This window comes from Gymnoscopelus braueri, assembly GCF_963280865.1.
Source record: "Gymnoscopelus braueri genome assembly, chromosome: 3".
Taxonomy (NCBI): Eukaryota; Metazoa; Chordata; class Actinopteri; order Myctophiformes; family Myctophidae; genus Gymnoscopelus; species Gymnoscopelus braueri.
In genome coordinates, this window is record NC_137612.1 from 11,378,560 (window position 1) to 11,395,640 (window position 17,081).

Genomic DNA, 17,081 nt, shown 5'->3' on the forward strand with positions numbered 1-17,081 from the left:
CAAAGTAACTAGTAACTAAAGTTTTCATATAATTGTAGTGGAGTAAAAGTGCAATATTCTGTGGTGTAGAAAATAAGACAAGCCATGTGGAAAGCATTTGAGCATTTATTGTCTTGACTGTCATTTACAAAGAAATGAAAATAGGCACTACAGGTGTACTACTAAGTGAAATTAGAATAATACATTTTCGTTTTAACCTTCCTCCATCGGTCACTGACACTAAACTTATGTTGATCTGTTGCCTTAAATGCAAAAGGATAAACAACCCAAATACCTGAATTTTAAGTTACACAGCCGCGGTTAGCAGCAGAGACCAAAAGTACTTGAAAGAAATATATTTTTGGGTGATTATTGTACAACAATAGACGTTTTCCTACCTACACTACAGCACACATCGCCTCTCTTGACTAACATTAACTTTAGACCACCCCGAGGGTCAGTCAGCTGTTACTTTGTGTCAGCAAATCCTTTAGAAATGTTTAATTAAATAATTAAATAGTTAAAAAGACAAGTATATAATTCTCATACTGAAAGAGTCCCGTTCAATCCAAATAGGAACACTCATGCACACACAGTCACACACCACTGTGTAGCTGATGCAAGGATGCATAACAGCTCAAGTCTCATGAACTCTGTACCTGTGGGGTGGTCAACGTTCAGTGATATACTTTTTTTCCATAATTTTAGAATATCACTGTAGTTAATGCATTATGACAGTTCTACAATTGCCTCAAGAGCAGAGGACAATTGGAAATATCTGATCTTCTCTGGAACATATTTTATTCTATATCAACACCTGTGACTTGTAAAAACAGAACTAAAGAGATTCTTATTCATATGTACTGTACATTCTGCGTAAACCTTTTTAATGTCTTTCGTTACTGCTTTGCAATAAGACTTTGTCCATTGTTTTCTTTCCTACAGCATTGTTTTCTTTCCTACCGTACAGAATAGTGTCCGTTTGTACAAAAACAAAAAAGTGAACAAGTTTAAGAAAGAGGAATTTGTTCAAGCATGCTTATATAATCCAAACCTCACCTAAAAAAAGAAGACAAATATTGAAATAACATTTGGATATCACCCACATTCAATACTAGATAGGATTACATTTTGAACAGGGACTGTGTCATCACTGGGTTTTACAAGAAGTAAACTCAAGTCAAAGGATGCCAACAGCTTTAAAATACACATGCAATTGTCAAGACAAGCTAAATTCAAAGTATTACAAAAGAGAATACAAAAATATTGATCTTGAATACATTTATGATGAGGTAGCAGAGAGTATGTATAAAACTCCAGGAAAGAGATGGGGTTAAGTTATACATGGTTCATGCAGGAGTCCACTGAGACGAGACAAGTTCAAATTCACTCAGTTCTTGCTTTGTTTGGGGCACCATCACCGGCATGCCCACTGGCAAGCCCCCTTCTTCTGGCGTTAAGAAACGTCCACCTTCCCCTCTCTTCCTCTTCATGGCATGGCGGTGCCTGGACTCATGAAGGTATTTCTGAGGGATGACACATGCACAAGATTATTTTATTTTCCATTTTAAAGTAATATACGAGACATTCTGGCCTATTACTCCATGCAATTTGTGACCATTAATCATGTGCATTAAAAATGGATATAAGGGCCCACGTAGAGTGATTTAAAGGAGCTACACCATGAATTTAAAAAAAAGAAATGATATTTAATATCATATGGTGTATGTCCCTCAAACCTTTTTCAAAAGGTTTGAGCCTAAATCATCACTCAGATATACTCATCCCAAGTCAATGGACCCTTCGCTAAGCCCCACCCACTCCACTCTGTGACTGGTGGTGCGAAGTTAGTCACACCCAGGCCTGGCAGCGCCTGGCAATCTCTGCTTCTCACCCATTGACTTGCATGTTAAATGACGGCTTTTCCCCTTAAAAATAATCGATCATTTCAGCAGCAATAGCTTCAAAATCTCTTCTAAATCTAGTCAACAAGGCCTGCAGTAGGCTATGCACTGGACAAATGTGCATGACATTATTTCAATAAACTAAAAACACGGGAAATGTTAGAGGGAGTAATAGCCATGGATACACGACGGCCGTCTGTCTCGACCGTCATGGATGAATTTCAACCTGGTGTTTGCACTTTCTCCATTTATAGCCCGTACATCTACAGAAACGTTCATATTTCAAATATAAAGTGCTTATCCCATGGCCACGGATGTTACATTTATGTACGGGCTCTCAAAAGTACCCGTATCATCCGTATTGTTCAATAAAAAGCATTTTAATCTGATCGGTGGCCATTTTCTCCATATGCTTTCAACTAAGCGACCCTATCGGTTGGTAGGTGTATTGCACTCTGATACATTATAACTCTATGAGAAAATGGCCACCGATTGGATTAAAATGCTTTTTATTGAACAATACAGAATATACGGGTACTTGAGAGTCCCGTGCATCATTTTAACATCCGTGGCCATAGGGTAAGCAATTTATATTTGAAATCTGAACGTTTATATATATGTACGGACCGTAAATGGAGAAAGTGCAAACACCAGGTTGAAGTTGATCCATGACTGTAACAGGAGTTTTCATGTACCGCAGGGTAAGACTGCAGTAGCAGTTAATAAATAGACGAACAAATGAATGAATATACTTTAACGTGCGGAATCCGAAACAGGCAGCGCTGTGATTCTGAATTTTGTTACGATTACGGTGATTAGTAGCCTATTATTGACACCACCTGGGCGAGTGAGTCGTGTCGTGTAACTTTCTGACGTTAAGCTGTGTAGTTCAACAACACAGCCATATTCAGCCTTGCAGTTTAAGTGCAGATTTCAGCTTGGGAAAAGCAGCCTCCAACGGGTTTGGGTACGTGGTTCATAGTCACCATTGCGTTATCGTGGTATTCCTATTCTTGCTATTATGTTGCAAATGATTGTGTGTGTGCGGGCGAAATAACATTGACAGCTATGGCAGGTGACGAAAGCTTGCCAGACCTATGCCAGGCTAACAACGGTTGCTAAGCTGGCATTGGACAATCGCTTTTGGGGTGGGGTTTAGCGAAGGGTCCATTGTCTCTGGCTTATACAGCACTTTCAGCTGCAATACCAAAACGTCCTCTTGGGCAGGGGGGGGCTACTGAGCAATTCTGTCTGTTAATATAAAAAAAAAAGCATCTAAGAAAAATACAAAATCGAAAAAAAAACACTTTGAACATTTTTGAACAATTCCACCAAGTGTTTGAGGTGCCTGTTTCACCCACTTCCGGGGGGCGTAGCCAAAATCCGAGCCCGAAGTATTTGTTCGTAGACCCCCACTTAGGGGGGGTAGAAAAAGTTTCGGAGCGATTCGGGCACTTTTCATTTAACATTGGGTTTGCCATCAATAATGTTTGTGACATCATAAACATTTCCATTCTGAGATCGCCTGTTCAGACACGCCCATTCTGGAAATCCATGAAATGAGAAGGAATGACTGAATTTTAAAAAAAAAATGTGATTTTCATGGTGTAGACCCTTTAATCTGTAGTGCAATGTGTAGGCACAGTGCACACCTATTAAAAGCTGCGCATCCAGCAGATAGTGTACACCGGAGGTAGTGTCATGGATTCATGAAGACCATGGCTGGAGACACTGAAGAGGGCATATATTCCCCCAAATATTCCTAAACCATTCAATAATGCAATTACAGCTGATCAAGTTTTAGCCCTAAATAACAGAGTACAATGTACTGACTATGTCATTACAATCAAATTAACAACAGGTTAAAATACAAGATATTGCACATACAGCAGCCAGCAGGTGATCACTCACTGACATTGTTTCTTCTTGGCATGAATATCTCACTGTCAATAAATAATGAATGTCAATATTTTGTAAGCTCTGACAGATGTGCCAGCTATTTGTTGAAGTTTCTGCCTTCCTGCCAACAGCAAACATTTCCCTTCATTTAAGAGAAATGCTCCTCCCTAGCTTCTCGATGGGAGGTGCCCCGGGTGTAGGAAAAGGAGCACACGAGTGCATTGATCTTGCATGCATAGCAGTGGTCTGATTGGTGTAGAACACAAGCTCTATTATAAGGATAATTCCTTTTAACAGGAATGAAAGTCCTTGCGGGCTTGTTTCCAATGAGGGCCGGTGAGCAATTAGGGGTTAAGAGTCTTGCTCAGGGACAAATTTCATTTCATCGACACATATGCTGGCGTGGCCTGGAATCGTACCTGGGGCAACCAGGGCCTCTGGCTCCCTAACCACTCAACTATGGCCGCCCCAAACTATTCATGTTCAAATTCACTCAACAATGTGAAACGCATACTTATTTTCTGAAGCCCGGTGAGCATCTTATCGTTTGTTTTTTAATGGATCTTTCTTGACTAGTTTCAAAGATGAATTGATGGACAGGCAAATGGATCATGTATAAACCCTGAATAAACAGAAGCTGTCAACAAATACAGTTGTGTGTAGATCATCGGGTATAAATCCATCCAGGAAGAATAAAACTAGCACCTTTGACTGTACTACCTGTACTGCTAACAATCTTGTTAATAAAGTATACATTCAATCAATCAATCAATGTAGTACAAATCACACAGTCATCGCACTCGTTCGTTCGTTTGTTCACTCACTCTTCTTTCTTTGGGGATTTTTCCCTCTGCCTCTAGCTTGGCCCGGGCCTGACGTCTCTTGAGGATGCGATTATACTGCTTGGCGTTGACATACAGAGGCTCTTCCTCCATCGTCTCAGATACGGACCCAGGCAGAGGTACTCGCTGCATGGTGTTTCCACCTGGAACCTGCATCTTTATTCAGAAACATTCAGGTATCAGACGATTAACGATTTAATTGTGTGTTTGGCATTGAACATTGGAATATATAAATACAAACTTAATTTCTGTTTGCCTTTTAGGCTTTCTGCACACCTGGGGCAGATATGACAAATAACTGAAATATACGTACATAGAAATTACTGATATATTTAATCATTTTCAAAATAGTAGAAATAGTTGATCTACAAGCTTATAACGCGTCGTGAGCTTGTAGATCTGCTATTTCTACTATTTTTGGAAAATGTATGAACATTTTTCATCATGGATACGATTATGACGATTATGCAAAATAATTGCGATTATCTCAAATAATTGCGATTAGGTGATTATGTAATAATTATGACAGGCCTACCTGAATGCATATACTGTTAACGTGTGCATGCATACACAAATATAGTGTTGGACTGATCCCACTTACCATAACCATACCACTACCATTAACCATGTCTTGAGGCAGTGTGACAGTCATTGCACCCTGTCCATTGGTCGTGCTCGCGTCAGCATGAATTATTTGACCCCCTGTCAGACTGGAGGCAGGGAGGGTTATCATGCCTACAACATTAGAAAAACACAATTTATTTTAGTCAGCACAAGCCCACTAGAAACTGGGAATTTCAAATGCCAGATGGTTAAGATGATCTGAGCAGTTCACCTTGTGGCAGAACAGTGCCGGCGTTGACTTGCTGGTAAACTATGGTTTGTCCATCTGCAGTCTGAGCAGTGTGCAATTGATTCCCCTGTAGTTGTAGAGTCTGCTGCTGTTGACCCTGAAGGGAAAAACACTATGATAGTATCATAATGTTTACCAAATAATGGCTAACAGAATGGGATGAGGTGAAAGAATGGGATGCCGACAGTTCTTTTTTTTCCTCTCATCCCTTTAAAATAATCATGCGCCAATTACATGCCGTGTATGCTTATGTGTAAGATTTTCCACCAATAAGGAGAAGTATTGCTAAATCAGAACTCAGGGGAGACTATCATAAGGGAAACGGAAAGCCAGTAATAACTTATTCACAAGCTGCCACCAATTAGCTATGCAATACATCTCTATTTTTTGTACACAAAAACAAAGTGCCTTTCCATTGTACCTGGTTCGGTCCTGCTGTCACAGCAGTCTGCGGCTGGTGAATGATAAACTGCTGTATCTGGCCCTGCTGACCCTGGATGGATTGAAGTGTTTGCCCTCCTTGTAGCTGTATCTGGCCCGGCTGCACTAGCTGGATCTAAAAACACAGAGGAGGCAGTAGTTACGTGTCAACACTTAACTGACGCACAAACGATTCTTATGTGAAAGTCCATTTTAGAGTTCAGTGGTCTTCCTTTACCCAAGACAAGTGTAACTAATAAACATTTAGTTAAACAATCATGTACTCCACAGTCCAGAGTAGACCCTTGGCTTCTTGTTCTCATGTTTAACTATTCCACATTGCAGCCCTCTTATTCTAAACCTTTACCATGCACGCACAACCACATTTCATCTGTACAGTCAAATGTTAGTCACTGCAAGGTTGAGTGGGAAGGTTCTATGGTTAATGTGATTTCTCTTACTTGTTGGAGACCCTGACCTCCTTGCATGGGTAACTGCATGATGGTCTGCCCTTGGCCCCCCATAGCTTGCACGATTATGGGCTGCCCTGATGAAGTGATGAGTTGCCCCCCGCTCACCTGCACCATCAGAGGCTGACCCTGTATCTTTAAAAAAAACAGAGGGAATAATAAGTTAAAGTTAAGAGGTAGCCACGTGATGAGATTTTGTTGTTACATAATAGCCTTCGTGTCTCACGCATCACAGCGCATCAAGCTTGAACTGCTGATGGGAAACATTAGCTTACATGACAATGTGTAACACGTAACTTACAGAACATAGACGAGATGTTAAAAAATATAGAGCTTATTGTATATTTATTAAACAAGACCAGCACTTTTTGGTCGCCGGCTTACTTGGAGCCATGCATGTCGGGAACGTTGCAAATCAAGAATACATGGTCATCATACCGTACCTTCTGTTCTCACCCACTTTTCTTTTGAAAAAGATGCCTTCCTTCTCCTTTATCCAACCCAAAAATGTACTGCCATTATTCTATCACATTCTTCCATATAATGGATTTAGCCTACTTTCTGTTCCATTGCATACAGCATATGCTGTCACTTATATTAGCTATGCGGTACAAACGTTATGTGAAGCTCAGTCAGCCAATTAGTTAAGCTCTGTAGGGTACAACACCAGTGACTGACAACACACAGAAATGTATTCCTAGGAAAGAATCAATTGGCATAACAACTAAATTGGGGAGAAAAAGGGGTAAAAATATACAAAATAAAAAAGAAAAGAAGATGGAATAGATAAGATGATAATGTATCACAGATAAAGAATTATGGTAAGAGACTACCACCACCTGTGGTACAGTAGGTGGCCTCTGGTTGAAACTCAATTAATACTAAAGCCTAGACATGAGTGACTGATAATAAAAAAATAGTTATTCCACTTATTTCTTTACAATGACTATTTAGGCATTTAGCAGACGCTCTTAATCTAGAGCGACTTAGAGTAAGCAAGGACAAGGTAATACATCAAATCATCAGTCGAACAGTAGAATATCCACACAAAAAAAAAAAATCTGTACATTGAAACTATACACACACGATAGGATGCCAGGTCAACAATGACCTGGCATCTGTCTACATAACACGTCATCTACATTTTTCAGAATCAGAGGAAACGTGAAAACAGTCAGTATCCGAATCCGATATGGTAACGTGGATACATTTCAGGAAGAAAGTTGAACTCAAGAGGCTAAAAAATACAACATGAGAGCGAGAGAGAAACTTCCTTGATAAACTCTTACCTGTTGGATCTGCCCCTCTGCGTTTGTAACAGTTTGTACAGTACTGTATTGCTCCATGGTTTATGTGGTCTGCAGCCCTGCCAAGTAAATGGTGGCAGTTTAGCTTTCCAGGTTTAAGATGCCTTTCAGCAATGCATTGACAAGGTCAATTTCCCAGCCTTTAACCATTAAATATCGCAAAACCTTCCAGATCAGCAATCTGCACCATATATCTCTCCCTCTCTCTCTCTCTCGCACACACACACACACACACACACACACTCTAACTGGTCTATGCATTGAATTATACATCGAGAAAGCCAAGCATCGAGCTAGCCTTGGATCAAGACAGTCATATTGATACAGTCTTGTATCAAGGCCAAGCATCGATCAGAACTCAGCAGTAGATGCTGCTTTTCTCTTCCACAATACGAAATTGGCGAAAGCCTGGCCTTGTATTGAACTGTATAATTGTTTTTGCAAACTGCTAATAATGTATTCAATCAATCAAATGAAGATAGGTTGGCAAAATGTAAATAAAAATAAATAAGATGGCATTTAAGTGACGAGTTTCAAAGACATGTAGCCTATATACGTTACCAATTAAGTCAAATGGTACACATAAAAGCATGTGGTCTTAAACAAACAACAGATCCACCTGGAGAGACGGAGTGTATTGTCTTCTTTGTCTCTGGACCATTGTTTACTACCGCGGTTTATTTACGACAAACGATGACATTGATCAAACAAGACCTACTCGTTTTCGTGGCTTTAATTACTGCCGTATTAATGTCACAAGTGTTTTGTTTAAAGTAGCAGTGGGCATATCAATGTATTTCTAGTGTAAACTTAACAATCAAGTGTGATAATAATTGCTAGCTAACATTAGCTGCTAGCATGCCAGTGGTTTTGCCTGGCGGCCTGGGAGGAGGAAGAAAAACAACAAGCTGCCTGCTTTGCATTGGCTTGCTTAGGTTTGGACTGAAAATACATTTTGCGGAGACGAATCCTCATTATTGTTCGGCGAGTTTTAAAGCCACCGCGTGCGGCTTTTGTTTTGGCCCTGGCCACTAGTAGTTAATAGTCTGCTCACCGTGTCGTTTGTGTTTGTGCCGCCCCGGTTCTGATTGGCTCCAATAAGCCAAGACAAGTCCAATCACCACGCGCTGGTCTCGGGTCCAACTACCACACAGAGGACTGGGCCAACCGACGGCCAGAGAGAGAAGATCCAATGGCACAGAAGAAGAACGAAGAGACCATTGGAAGACGCTCCAGCCCGCGTAGTCTCGCGAGACCCCAAAAAATAACCGATCTACAAGCTCCTCCTCAGTTTAGACTGTGATGTTTTATATGACAGTCATGGATGATCTTGAAAATAGTGTTTGAACTTTCTCCCTTCACGTCTGTACATCTACATAAACGTTCAGATTTCAAATATAAAGTGCTTACCCCATGGCCACGGATGTTACAATTATGTACGGGCCCTCAGAAACACCCGTATATTCCGTATATTGTTCAATAAAAAGCCTTTTAATCTGATAGGTGGACATTTCTTCGTCTTTTCTCCATATGCTTTCAGCTACGTGACCCTATCGGTTTGGAGGTGTATTGCACTCTGATACATTATAACTCTATGAGAAAATGGCCACCAATCGGATTAAAAGGCTTTTTATTGAACAATACGGGTACTTTTGAATATGAACGTTTATGTAGATGTACGGACAAAAAAGGGTGAAAAAACACACACCATTTTGAAGATCATCCAAGACGGTCATGACGGTCATGTTGTGAGCTTATAGGTCGGGTAATTTTCGGCGCGCGCGACTCCGCAGTATTAAGAAGAGTACGTTCGTTTATGTTTATGGGCGGCCCGGTTTCGCATGTCCTTGTCAGTGTTGTTCGTGAAAAAATCCTTCAAATCCAGAATCCACCTAATATTCATGCCGGGTTCATCTTAAATAATTAGTGCTACTGCAATTAATTAAGTCATTAAAATATATTTCTGCCCCAAAGTTTAATCGTGGCCTTATTTTTTTTTTGCTCCGCCCTCCCAGAATCACTAAGCACGTGACCATCCAACCTCTGATTTTAAATCGAACCAACCCCTGCATTGTTTTTCAGGTTGACGGACGGGAAAAGGGACACATTTTGTCCAGCGTCTGAATATTATTCGGTGTGAACTGAATCAAATAGGTAATTTTACGGCGTCTCATGTGATTACACACGTGAATATGTTTTATCGTAATGTTAACGTGTTGTTTTGCAATGTTAAATTTGTGTGGTTCGTCACGCATCAGGTTTTAAGGAAAAGGTATCGTTTAGGCCACGAGTAGGCGACAGCCATTTTAGCTATGGTAGCGGGTTAGCTCTGGGAAGTAGCTAACCTGCTAAGCTGTCGTCAATGGCTCAGTTTTGATTGAATGTATAACATGCAATATTTGCTCTTCCTTTTATTATGCAAATTGGGAAGAGAGAAATCTGTAATCTGTCCTTTTTTTTTCGTTTTCACCCAAAGATCGATCTCGAAAGCAGGGCGGCGGGCCTGCAGCCATTACCGACGTCTGAACAGTTAGATTTAATTGACTTGTGATGCCAACCAATACAGGTACAAACAGATCGACTTCTGACCCTGGTTTATAATGTCATATAGGTCTCCAAAACTTATTTTGTTTTATTGGAGCTTCGAAATGGATTGTGACTGAACATTACAAACCGCCCCACAATAACAGCTGTTAAGCTCTGGATGTGAAATAACAGGCTTCAAAATGTTTATTATGGTCGTGTTTTCTGAATGGAGTCCTGGTTACTTTATTAAGTGTACGTTTGTTTTGTTATCTCTAGACTCCGCCATGCACCGAGACTGCCCTCTGGACTGCAAAGTCTATGTCGGGAATCTGGGGAATAATGGCAACAAGACAGACTTGGAGAGAGCCTTCGGCTACTATGGACCACTCCGGAGCGTTTGGGTCGCCCGGAATCCACCAGGTTTTGCTTTTGTAGAATTCGAAGACCCCAGAGATGCCACAGATGCTGTGAGAGAGCTTGATGGAAGGTAAGGCGGCGGCCATAGCTGAGTGGTTAGTGAGCCCGCCTAGGGAGCCAGAGGCCCTGGTTGCCCCAGGTACGATTCCAGGCCACGCCAGCATATGTGTCGATGAAATGAAATTTGTCCCTGAGCAAGACTCTTAACCCCTAATTGCTCACAGGCCCTCATTGGAAACAAGCCCGCAAGGACTTTCATGAACGTCCTGTTAAAAGGAATTATCCTTATCCTAAGGCAGCAAATGCAATTTGATTGAATACCTTATTAGAAGTGTGCAGAAAAAGGCACATGAAAGTACAGTTCAATACAAGGTCAGCTATTAGGAATTTTGAAAAAAACATTGAGCCATTGGCTTGTTTCCATTGTACTCCATTCATAGTGTCATTAAATGACCAATCTGGGAACCCATCGCCAACTGAAAATGAAAAACAGCGCCCTCTGCTGTTTGTTCTATGTCTGTTGGCTCTGGGAGGAAGTCGACGTAACACCAGAGCGCAAGGAAACCGGTGTTTGTGTTATGCCTTCAGCGCATCACTTCCGGTTGGTGCGACTATGTTTTCATTCCCACTAACAATATTTCTACACGGAACACTAACACCACTTCTCCCAGAGAACATGGATCGTTTTGGTTATAAGCCCACTTGTTTCTATGATGAAAGAGTAAGTTAAAATGTGAATATCTTTCCGTGGTTTTGTCTGCTCCGCGGACGCTATTGTTAAATTAGTTTCGGTTTGTTTCGAGGGGGGAAGGATAGACGGACACGTGAATCCCGCCCACTACATTTGATTGGGTAAAGCGCGGCCCGCTTCCTGATCTGAAGGCACGCCCATGCGCACTTGTTATGACGAACCTCCCCGACAGATTCCAACGCAGTGCAGAATCTGTTCTTGAGAGATTATTAAATGACAGACCGGTTATACACTACTATGCAGAACATCATAAAAACAGTTAAGAAATAAGAAACAAAAAATGTACAGTAAACAGTTCGGGGGGGGCTCGATTTTACAGGGGCCAGTTTGGAATTGCAGCCACCTGTAGGTAGGGTCTTTTAGGGTCATTTTTGAAGGATGGTAGGGTTTTACACTCCTTCGCGGCTTTTGGTAAGGCATTCCACATTTTTGTGGTATGGCAACATTGCAATGTCCGGATGTTCCTGTATAACCGTGAATGTTCCTTCTAGCTGACTGCATCCTTTTGTTGATCAATTTGTCTTCAATTGTGATTTTTCAGGACGCTGTGTGGATGTCGTGTTCGAGTGGAGCTGTCCAATGGTGAAAAGCGCAGTCGCAACCGTGGTCCTCCACCGTCATGGGGCAGACGTCCTCGCGGAGATGATTACAGCAGCAGGCGTCGTAGTCCGCCACCAAGACGCAGGTAACAATCGGTTTTGTATGACAAAGTTGCCCAATAGAATTTACTAATCTTTCTGCTCCATTTTCTAGTTACCCTACCCTTAGTTCCACATTCCTCGTTATGCCCTGCAGTGTATCTTGTGGTAATTGCACATGTTTGCAGTCAAGACCTGCCAAGTGCTTTCTTTTTTTTTACTATGGTAATATACATTTGTGAGTTGTGATGCCTACGGCATGCAGTTTTCATCTTCATTACCATTTCTGGTCATTGTAAATACCAGGCAATAAAACACTCATTATTAGTGATAACAGTAATATTTGCTATAATAATGGGCGTTGTATTTAATATTTCAAGTATTTATATCTTAAATCGGATTTAAATCTGTCTCGCAAGACTTTTACTGTTTCTGCAAGCACCAGTGTATATTTGAAGTGTACTCTTTTCCTGTGCACTCTTAGTTTTGAGGCTTTAGAAACTCCGAAAACAACTTGACATGTAAAAACAGGACTGAGATGTTCCTGTGTCAAATCGGTACCCTTTTGCACAAATGTGGGGGGAAATCAGTACCCTTTTGCATAAATGTGGGGGAAATGAAAGTGCCAGTTGTGATTTATTTCTTTTTTTTTCCTTTTTTAATTTGAGGTTGCATTTTATTTACCATCTATATTAATAAGAATGAAACCCGTTGCAGAGTCACCACCATGCCTCTTCTCACCACCCTCTGAGTCAATCAACTAGTCCTCTTTCAGCATCATGTGACCGCTGACCAGCGTGCCCCAATCAGCTTGGCTGATGTCGTGTCACATGACCCAGGCATGGCCGGTCGTCGGGTTGCACCGGCCCTATGGTTCCTGAGCATGCCGTTCTCGACCTCCTCCTCCTCCTCCTCCTTCAACCTTAACCCAAACGGCAGCGGCCCACCTCACATACCCGACCAATCAGCGTTTTACGTTCCAAAATGTCTACACTACAACCTCACCAGCAGCAGCCTTCAGCTAACCAATAAAAGCAGGAAAAAAGCCTCAGCCTCAGCCCCCATCCGCCAGCCAACTAATCACCTTGCAGCATCTGGCCAGTCCTATTCAGCCAATTCTGCCTACCCGGCCGACAGTCTGCCTCCCTTTCGTCATATCTAGCTTGTTGAAAACCAAAATACTAGTAAGTTTTTCCTGCTTCATACAGTACACTGCTGATTACAGTTTTGAAAGTGAAGAGACACCTGGTTTAAAAAACATACATATTTTAGTTGGGCAGAGTTTCTCCTCACTCATAACTGTAATTGATTGTTTCAAAGGGGAATGGCTCGAAATTCAATATCTAGAACCATCACATTTCCAGAGATGTGGATGATAGATAATCTTGTTGGTGTGTCTTGGGGCTCAGAGCAGACTTATGAAGTCACTGAGTCCAAAACTCCTCCTCAACCTCCACATGAAAATCAAAAGCCCCATACTTGTGCGCTCTGCGGTTGATAGCCTGTTTCTGAAGTTTTATGTAGTGTCAAATCCCAATATATTTTCATTGGTTTTTTTGCAATCCTCCATTTACACTTGTCATTCAAGTATAATGGACCAGGTACATAAAGATGGTGTTTGTGGTTTTTAATTAATTTTTTCATGCCATCGCACAGTGCGACGTGACGACCCTCCCAACTTTAGTGAGATCACTAATTCAGAGGCGGAGGTCTCGTCTCCTCCTATCATACTTAATAGGTGTTTTCTATATTACAGTAGCCCAATCTGAAGACGCTCCATAATTATTCACAACTTATAGGAGTTATGGCAAAATTGTGGGCAGTTTGTTCTCCAGTACCAAGTTGTGTCCTCTTATTTCATGTTAGTCAATTTGGACAGAGAGGTCAAAGTGGAACAAATGTTGGGTGCACATAGTGCTATGAGATAGGCCAGGAGGCCCAAATGATGCCCGTCTAAGCAGCCACTATCTTTATGCACCTGATCTGTTTCTTATGAATTGTCTGTATTACCAAATGATATAGTTGACTGTGTTCTCTTGAGAAAATCCTCAAGACTTCTATTCCTACTTCTTGAGTTGCAGAGCTAGAAAGCTGTGTGAATGGTGTTAGTGGGGGGGAGGGGGCAGAGACAAGTGTGGAGTACTACTGTGAGGGTCAAACGTTAAACATTGCAACCTTCTTTGTGTTTAACATTCTTTTCTTCCCCCTCTCAGATCCCCACGCAGGAGGAGCTTCAGCCGCAGTCGAAGCAGGTATGTTAGCCGTCAACGTACCTCACAGAGTGCTAAGCGCACTAAATGTAGTTTATAACCAGCATTATATTTGGGATTGAAAAGCTCCATCTTGCATAAGGGGACATTACATTACAATTGCGTGTTTTATGTCTGTGGCAGCGTGCATAATGATTTCTCAACAAAATTGCATCATTTGAATGGAACACGCTATCAAAGGCTCTGCACAAAATAGGCGCTTCAGAATAATCCTTTGTAACGTTGATTAGCACATCTGGTCTGCAATAAATCACAATATAGGCTGTTCAAAGGTACTGTACGGTCCTTTTTATAGAGATTTTCAATTCAAGTGCTAATATTTTACGGATTGGGGCCATGCATTCCAGGTCTTTATGATTATTTTTGTGGTTTCACCCGTACACCATGCAATGCTAGCACTGTTGCAAGAGATGTTTTCTCTTTGTATATTTTCCGGTCTTTGTCATTAAAAACAACCGCAATTACCGGTCTAACACGTCCCCCTGTTGGTTGTCTTGCAGGTCGCTCTCCAGAGACAGGAGGAGGGAGAGATCCCTCTCCCGGGACAGGAATCACAAACCTTCAAGATCTTTCTCTCGATCAAGGAGGTATTGACAACTTTTTCTCTTCAATTAAGATGTGTTCGTTTTTCAATAATGGTTTGTGGCATGTAAACACATAATGTAAAATGATGAACGCTACAAGGGTGCAGACATTCAATTTAATACAAATGTATCCTTTTTTGATGATCTGGCTTGCCTATTTATCTCCTAGTAAATTATTTATTGCACATGTAGTTGGAGTTTATATAATGAGTTGCTCTAGGTCAGTGTTTCTTGAGTGGGGCTACATGTGGAAAATGCAGATCAGCAGATTCACAGTTTGTCAATGTTTTAACAGACACTGCCATTTTTTGGTTTTATTTTGTACATAACATTGAATGTCTGACATGTCATGGCCACAGTTAAACATCTAAAAGTGGTTTATCATTCATTCATAGCATGATGCTATCTTGTAAAGGGGATACTTGAATTCAGGTGAAGCTGACACTGAAGCTATGAAAATAAAAGTGAGAACCACTGCTTTGGGTGAAGTAGTACTTAGTCTTCCAAATAAATGACAACCTCAATGGAGCACCGAAGTCTGACGTAATTTACGCATCCTACCTGGGTCGCTGTTTTTAACCCCCATTCGGAATTCCCATAGACGTGTTTAATATTGTGTCAAATAAGAACTGTGTTCCAAAAATAAACAAATGATCCCGGCGGTTTGACTCTTATGGATATGAAACATCAACTGACGGTGAGAAAATGCTAATGTTACTTCCGCCAAATTAGTTACGTTTTCGCCAGAAACAGACTGTATCAAATATGAGTGACTGACTATCATAAACGATACAGAGCCACCGCCCTGACAATATCACCGAGACAGTTTGTTTTATTTTTGGACCACAATTCTTACATGAGACGATTCTAAGATGACCCAATGTTGTTCTCCATAGAGAAATTACTTCCACGACCCAGGGGATGAACAAGTGACGTCAGGACTTCTGTACTCTATGAGCACTAAGGTGCCTTGTGTCGGAAATGGCAATACATCATGTTTTTATATCTGGGTTGACCCTTTTTTCCCCCTTCTTTTCTTCTCCACAGCCGCTCCAGGTCTAATGAGAGAAAGTAAGAGGATCCATGGCTGTCAAGTATGAAGGGTGAAGCCAAAAAGATGAATGAACGGTTGTAATGCATCGTGCCGTTTCATGTTAGGGAAACGTAGCCCTATGGTCCCGTTTTTGAACGAGGCCGTTTGGTCGCGTTTTTGTTAGTTTTTTTTTTTTTTTTTTTTTAAACAGTTATTTTTAGCTGCGTTTAGGTATTTTGTTTTGCTTATGTAATGCTATGTACCTTTATTCCTCTTAATTTGTAAATACAGTAAGTGGGTGTATGCCGGCGTCATGGTTGACCCAAATCTGTACAATTTTTGTGCTGAAATAGTTGTCCCATGCAGCATTCCATTTCACATGTTTTTTTTTTCTTTTCCAGTGAATGTACCGTGTACTTTGGCATAGTGTAATAGTTCTCCATTGTCAATGATAAATACCAGCTGGATATTCATGTCAGGAAGGATAGAAATTGTGAAGAGATTCCTCTATTCTGTTTGACGACTGTCTTTTTTTTCATACTCCTTGGTAAAGGTTATTCAATTGGAATAAAGGCATCCAGATTGAAGTTATTCTAACTTTGTATTAATCAAATCTATGTAATGACAACAAGTGTCTCCATTTTTGGGATTCCACTGGTTTTCTTTGGTATTTGTATTTGGTCTTTCAATTAAAATATTGGTTATAGAATTTCCAGCACTTGTTAATTATTTTTTCCCCCACCCCAAAAAAATCATGCAGCCCAGGATTTGGTTTCTCCACAAGATGGCACTGTTACGGCATCTTTGGGATACTGGTCTGCATCAAGAGTCAAAGAGGGGTTGTCACTCGTATAGTTGCAAGCAGTGAAATGTGGCATGTTCCGCAAGACTGCTAACAGCAATACAATAAGTGTTAAGTAGGCTACAGGATGTCTACAAAAAGAGAACGCTCAACTTATGTAGTTAACTCATTGGAATGCAATATTCTAGTCATCGATACCCTTATTTAGCTGGAAAATTGACCATAAATTATCAGTGTTTTTAAAGTGCATATTAAACGAAATGTAGCTACTGTGATGCAGTTGGAGGATTCATGACATGAGTTCGCTAATTCATAATTATTCACTTAAGTCTTAGACAAAGCTGCAAATTCAACACACAGAAATTAGTACCCATGTGTTCATATGT

General features: G+C 40.9%; 2 protein-coding genes across 5 annotated transcripts; one reads left to right on the plus strand and one right to left on the minus strand.

Moving 5' to 3' along the window:
- Positions 1 to 94: 94 nt before the first annotated feature.
- On the minus strand, positions 95 to 8,884 carry LOC308082201 (nuclear transcription factor Y subunit alpha-like). Of its 4 annotated transcripts, none has more exons than XM_080423874.1 (8): positions 8,729 to 8,884; positions 7,657 to 7,733; positions 6,359 to 6,502; positions 5,899 to 6,033; positions 5,460 to 5,565; positions 5,226 to 5,359; positions 4,607 to 4,780; positions 95 to 1,505 (listed from the first exon to the last, which is right to left on the minus strand). In XM_080423874.1, exons 2-8 carry the CDS (start codon positions 7,711 to 7,713, stop codon positions 1,329 to 1,331), a joined length of 927 nt encoding a protein of 308 aa, XP_080280000.1. In that variant the 5' UTR covers positions 7,714 to 7,733; positions 8,729 to 8,884; the 3' UTR covers positions 95 to 1,328. The 4 variants fall into 4 exon arrangements, with proteins under 4 accessions (XP_080280000.1, XP_080279999.1, XP_080279997.1 ...); XM_080423873.1 differs by having other exon boundaries at positions 5,460 to 5,574; XM_080423871.1 differs by having other exon boundaries at positions 5,460 to 5,589.
- An 861-nt stretch (positions 8,885 to 9,745) lies between these two features.
- Positions 9,746 to 16,608, plus strand: srsf3b (serine and arginine rich splicing factor 3b). The gene is made up of 7 exons (XM_080424638.1): positions 9,746 to 9,828; positions 10,151 to 10,240; positions 10,477 to 10,687; positions 11,910 to 12,053; positions 14,220 to 14,258; positions 14,777 to 14,863; positions 15,908 to 16,608. The coding sequence occupies exons 2-7, from the start codon at positions 10,225 to 10,227 to the stop codon at positions 15,933 to 15,935; spliced, it is 525 nt and encodes a 174-aa protein (XP_080280764.1). The 5' UTR covers positions 9,746 to 9,828; positions 10,151 to 10,224; the 3' UTR covers positions 15,936 to 16,608.
- Positions 16,609 to 17,081: the final 473 nt, after the last annotated feature.

Bases quoted from the DNA above. Each gene is read 5' to 3' on its own strand.
- LOC308082201 (XM_080423871.1), bottom strand. From the start codon at position 7,713: ATGGAGCAATACAGTACTGTACAAACTGTTACAAACGCAGAGGGGCAG. The intron at 5,360-5,459 runs GTGAACTGCTCA...CTAATGTTGTAG, and splicing joins CGGCACTGTTCTGCCACAAG to GCATGATAACCCTCCCTGCC. The intron at 4,781-5,225 runs GTAAGTGGGATC...TTCTGAATAAAG, and splicing joins ATGGTAGTGGTATGGTTATG to ATGCAGGTTCCAGGTGGAAA.
- srsf3b (XM_080424638.1), top strand. The intron at 10,688-11,909 runs GTAAGGCGGCGG...GTGATTTTTCAG, and splicing joins GTGAGAGAGCTTGATGGAAG to GACGCTGTGTGGATGTCGTG. The intron at 14,864-15,907 runs GTATTGACAACT...TCTTCTCCACAG, and splicing joins TCTTTCTCTCGATCAAGGAG to CCGCTCCAGGTCTAATGAGA.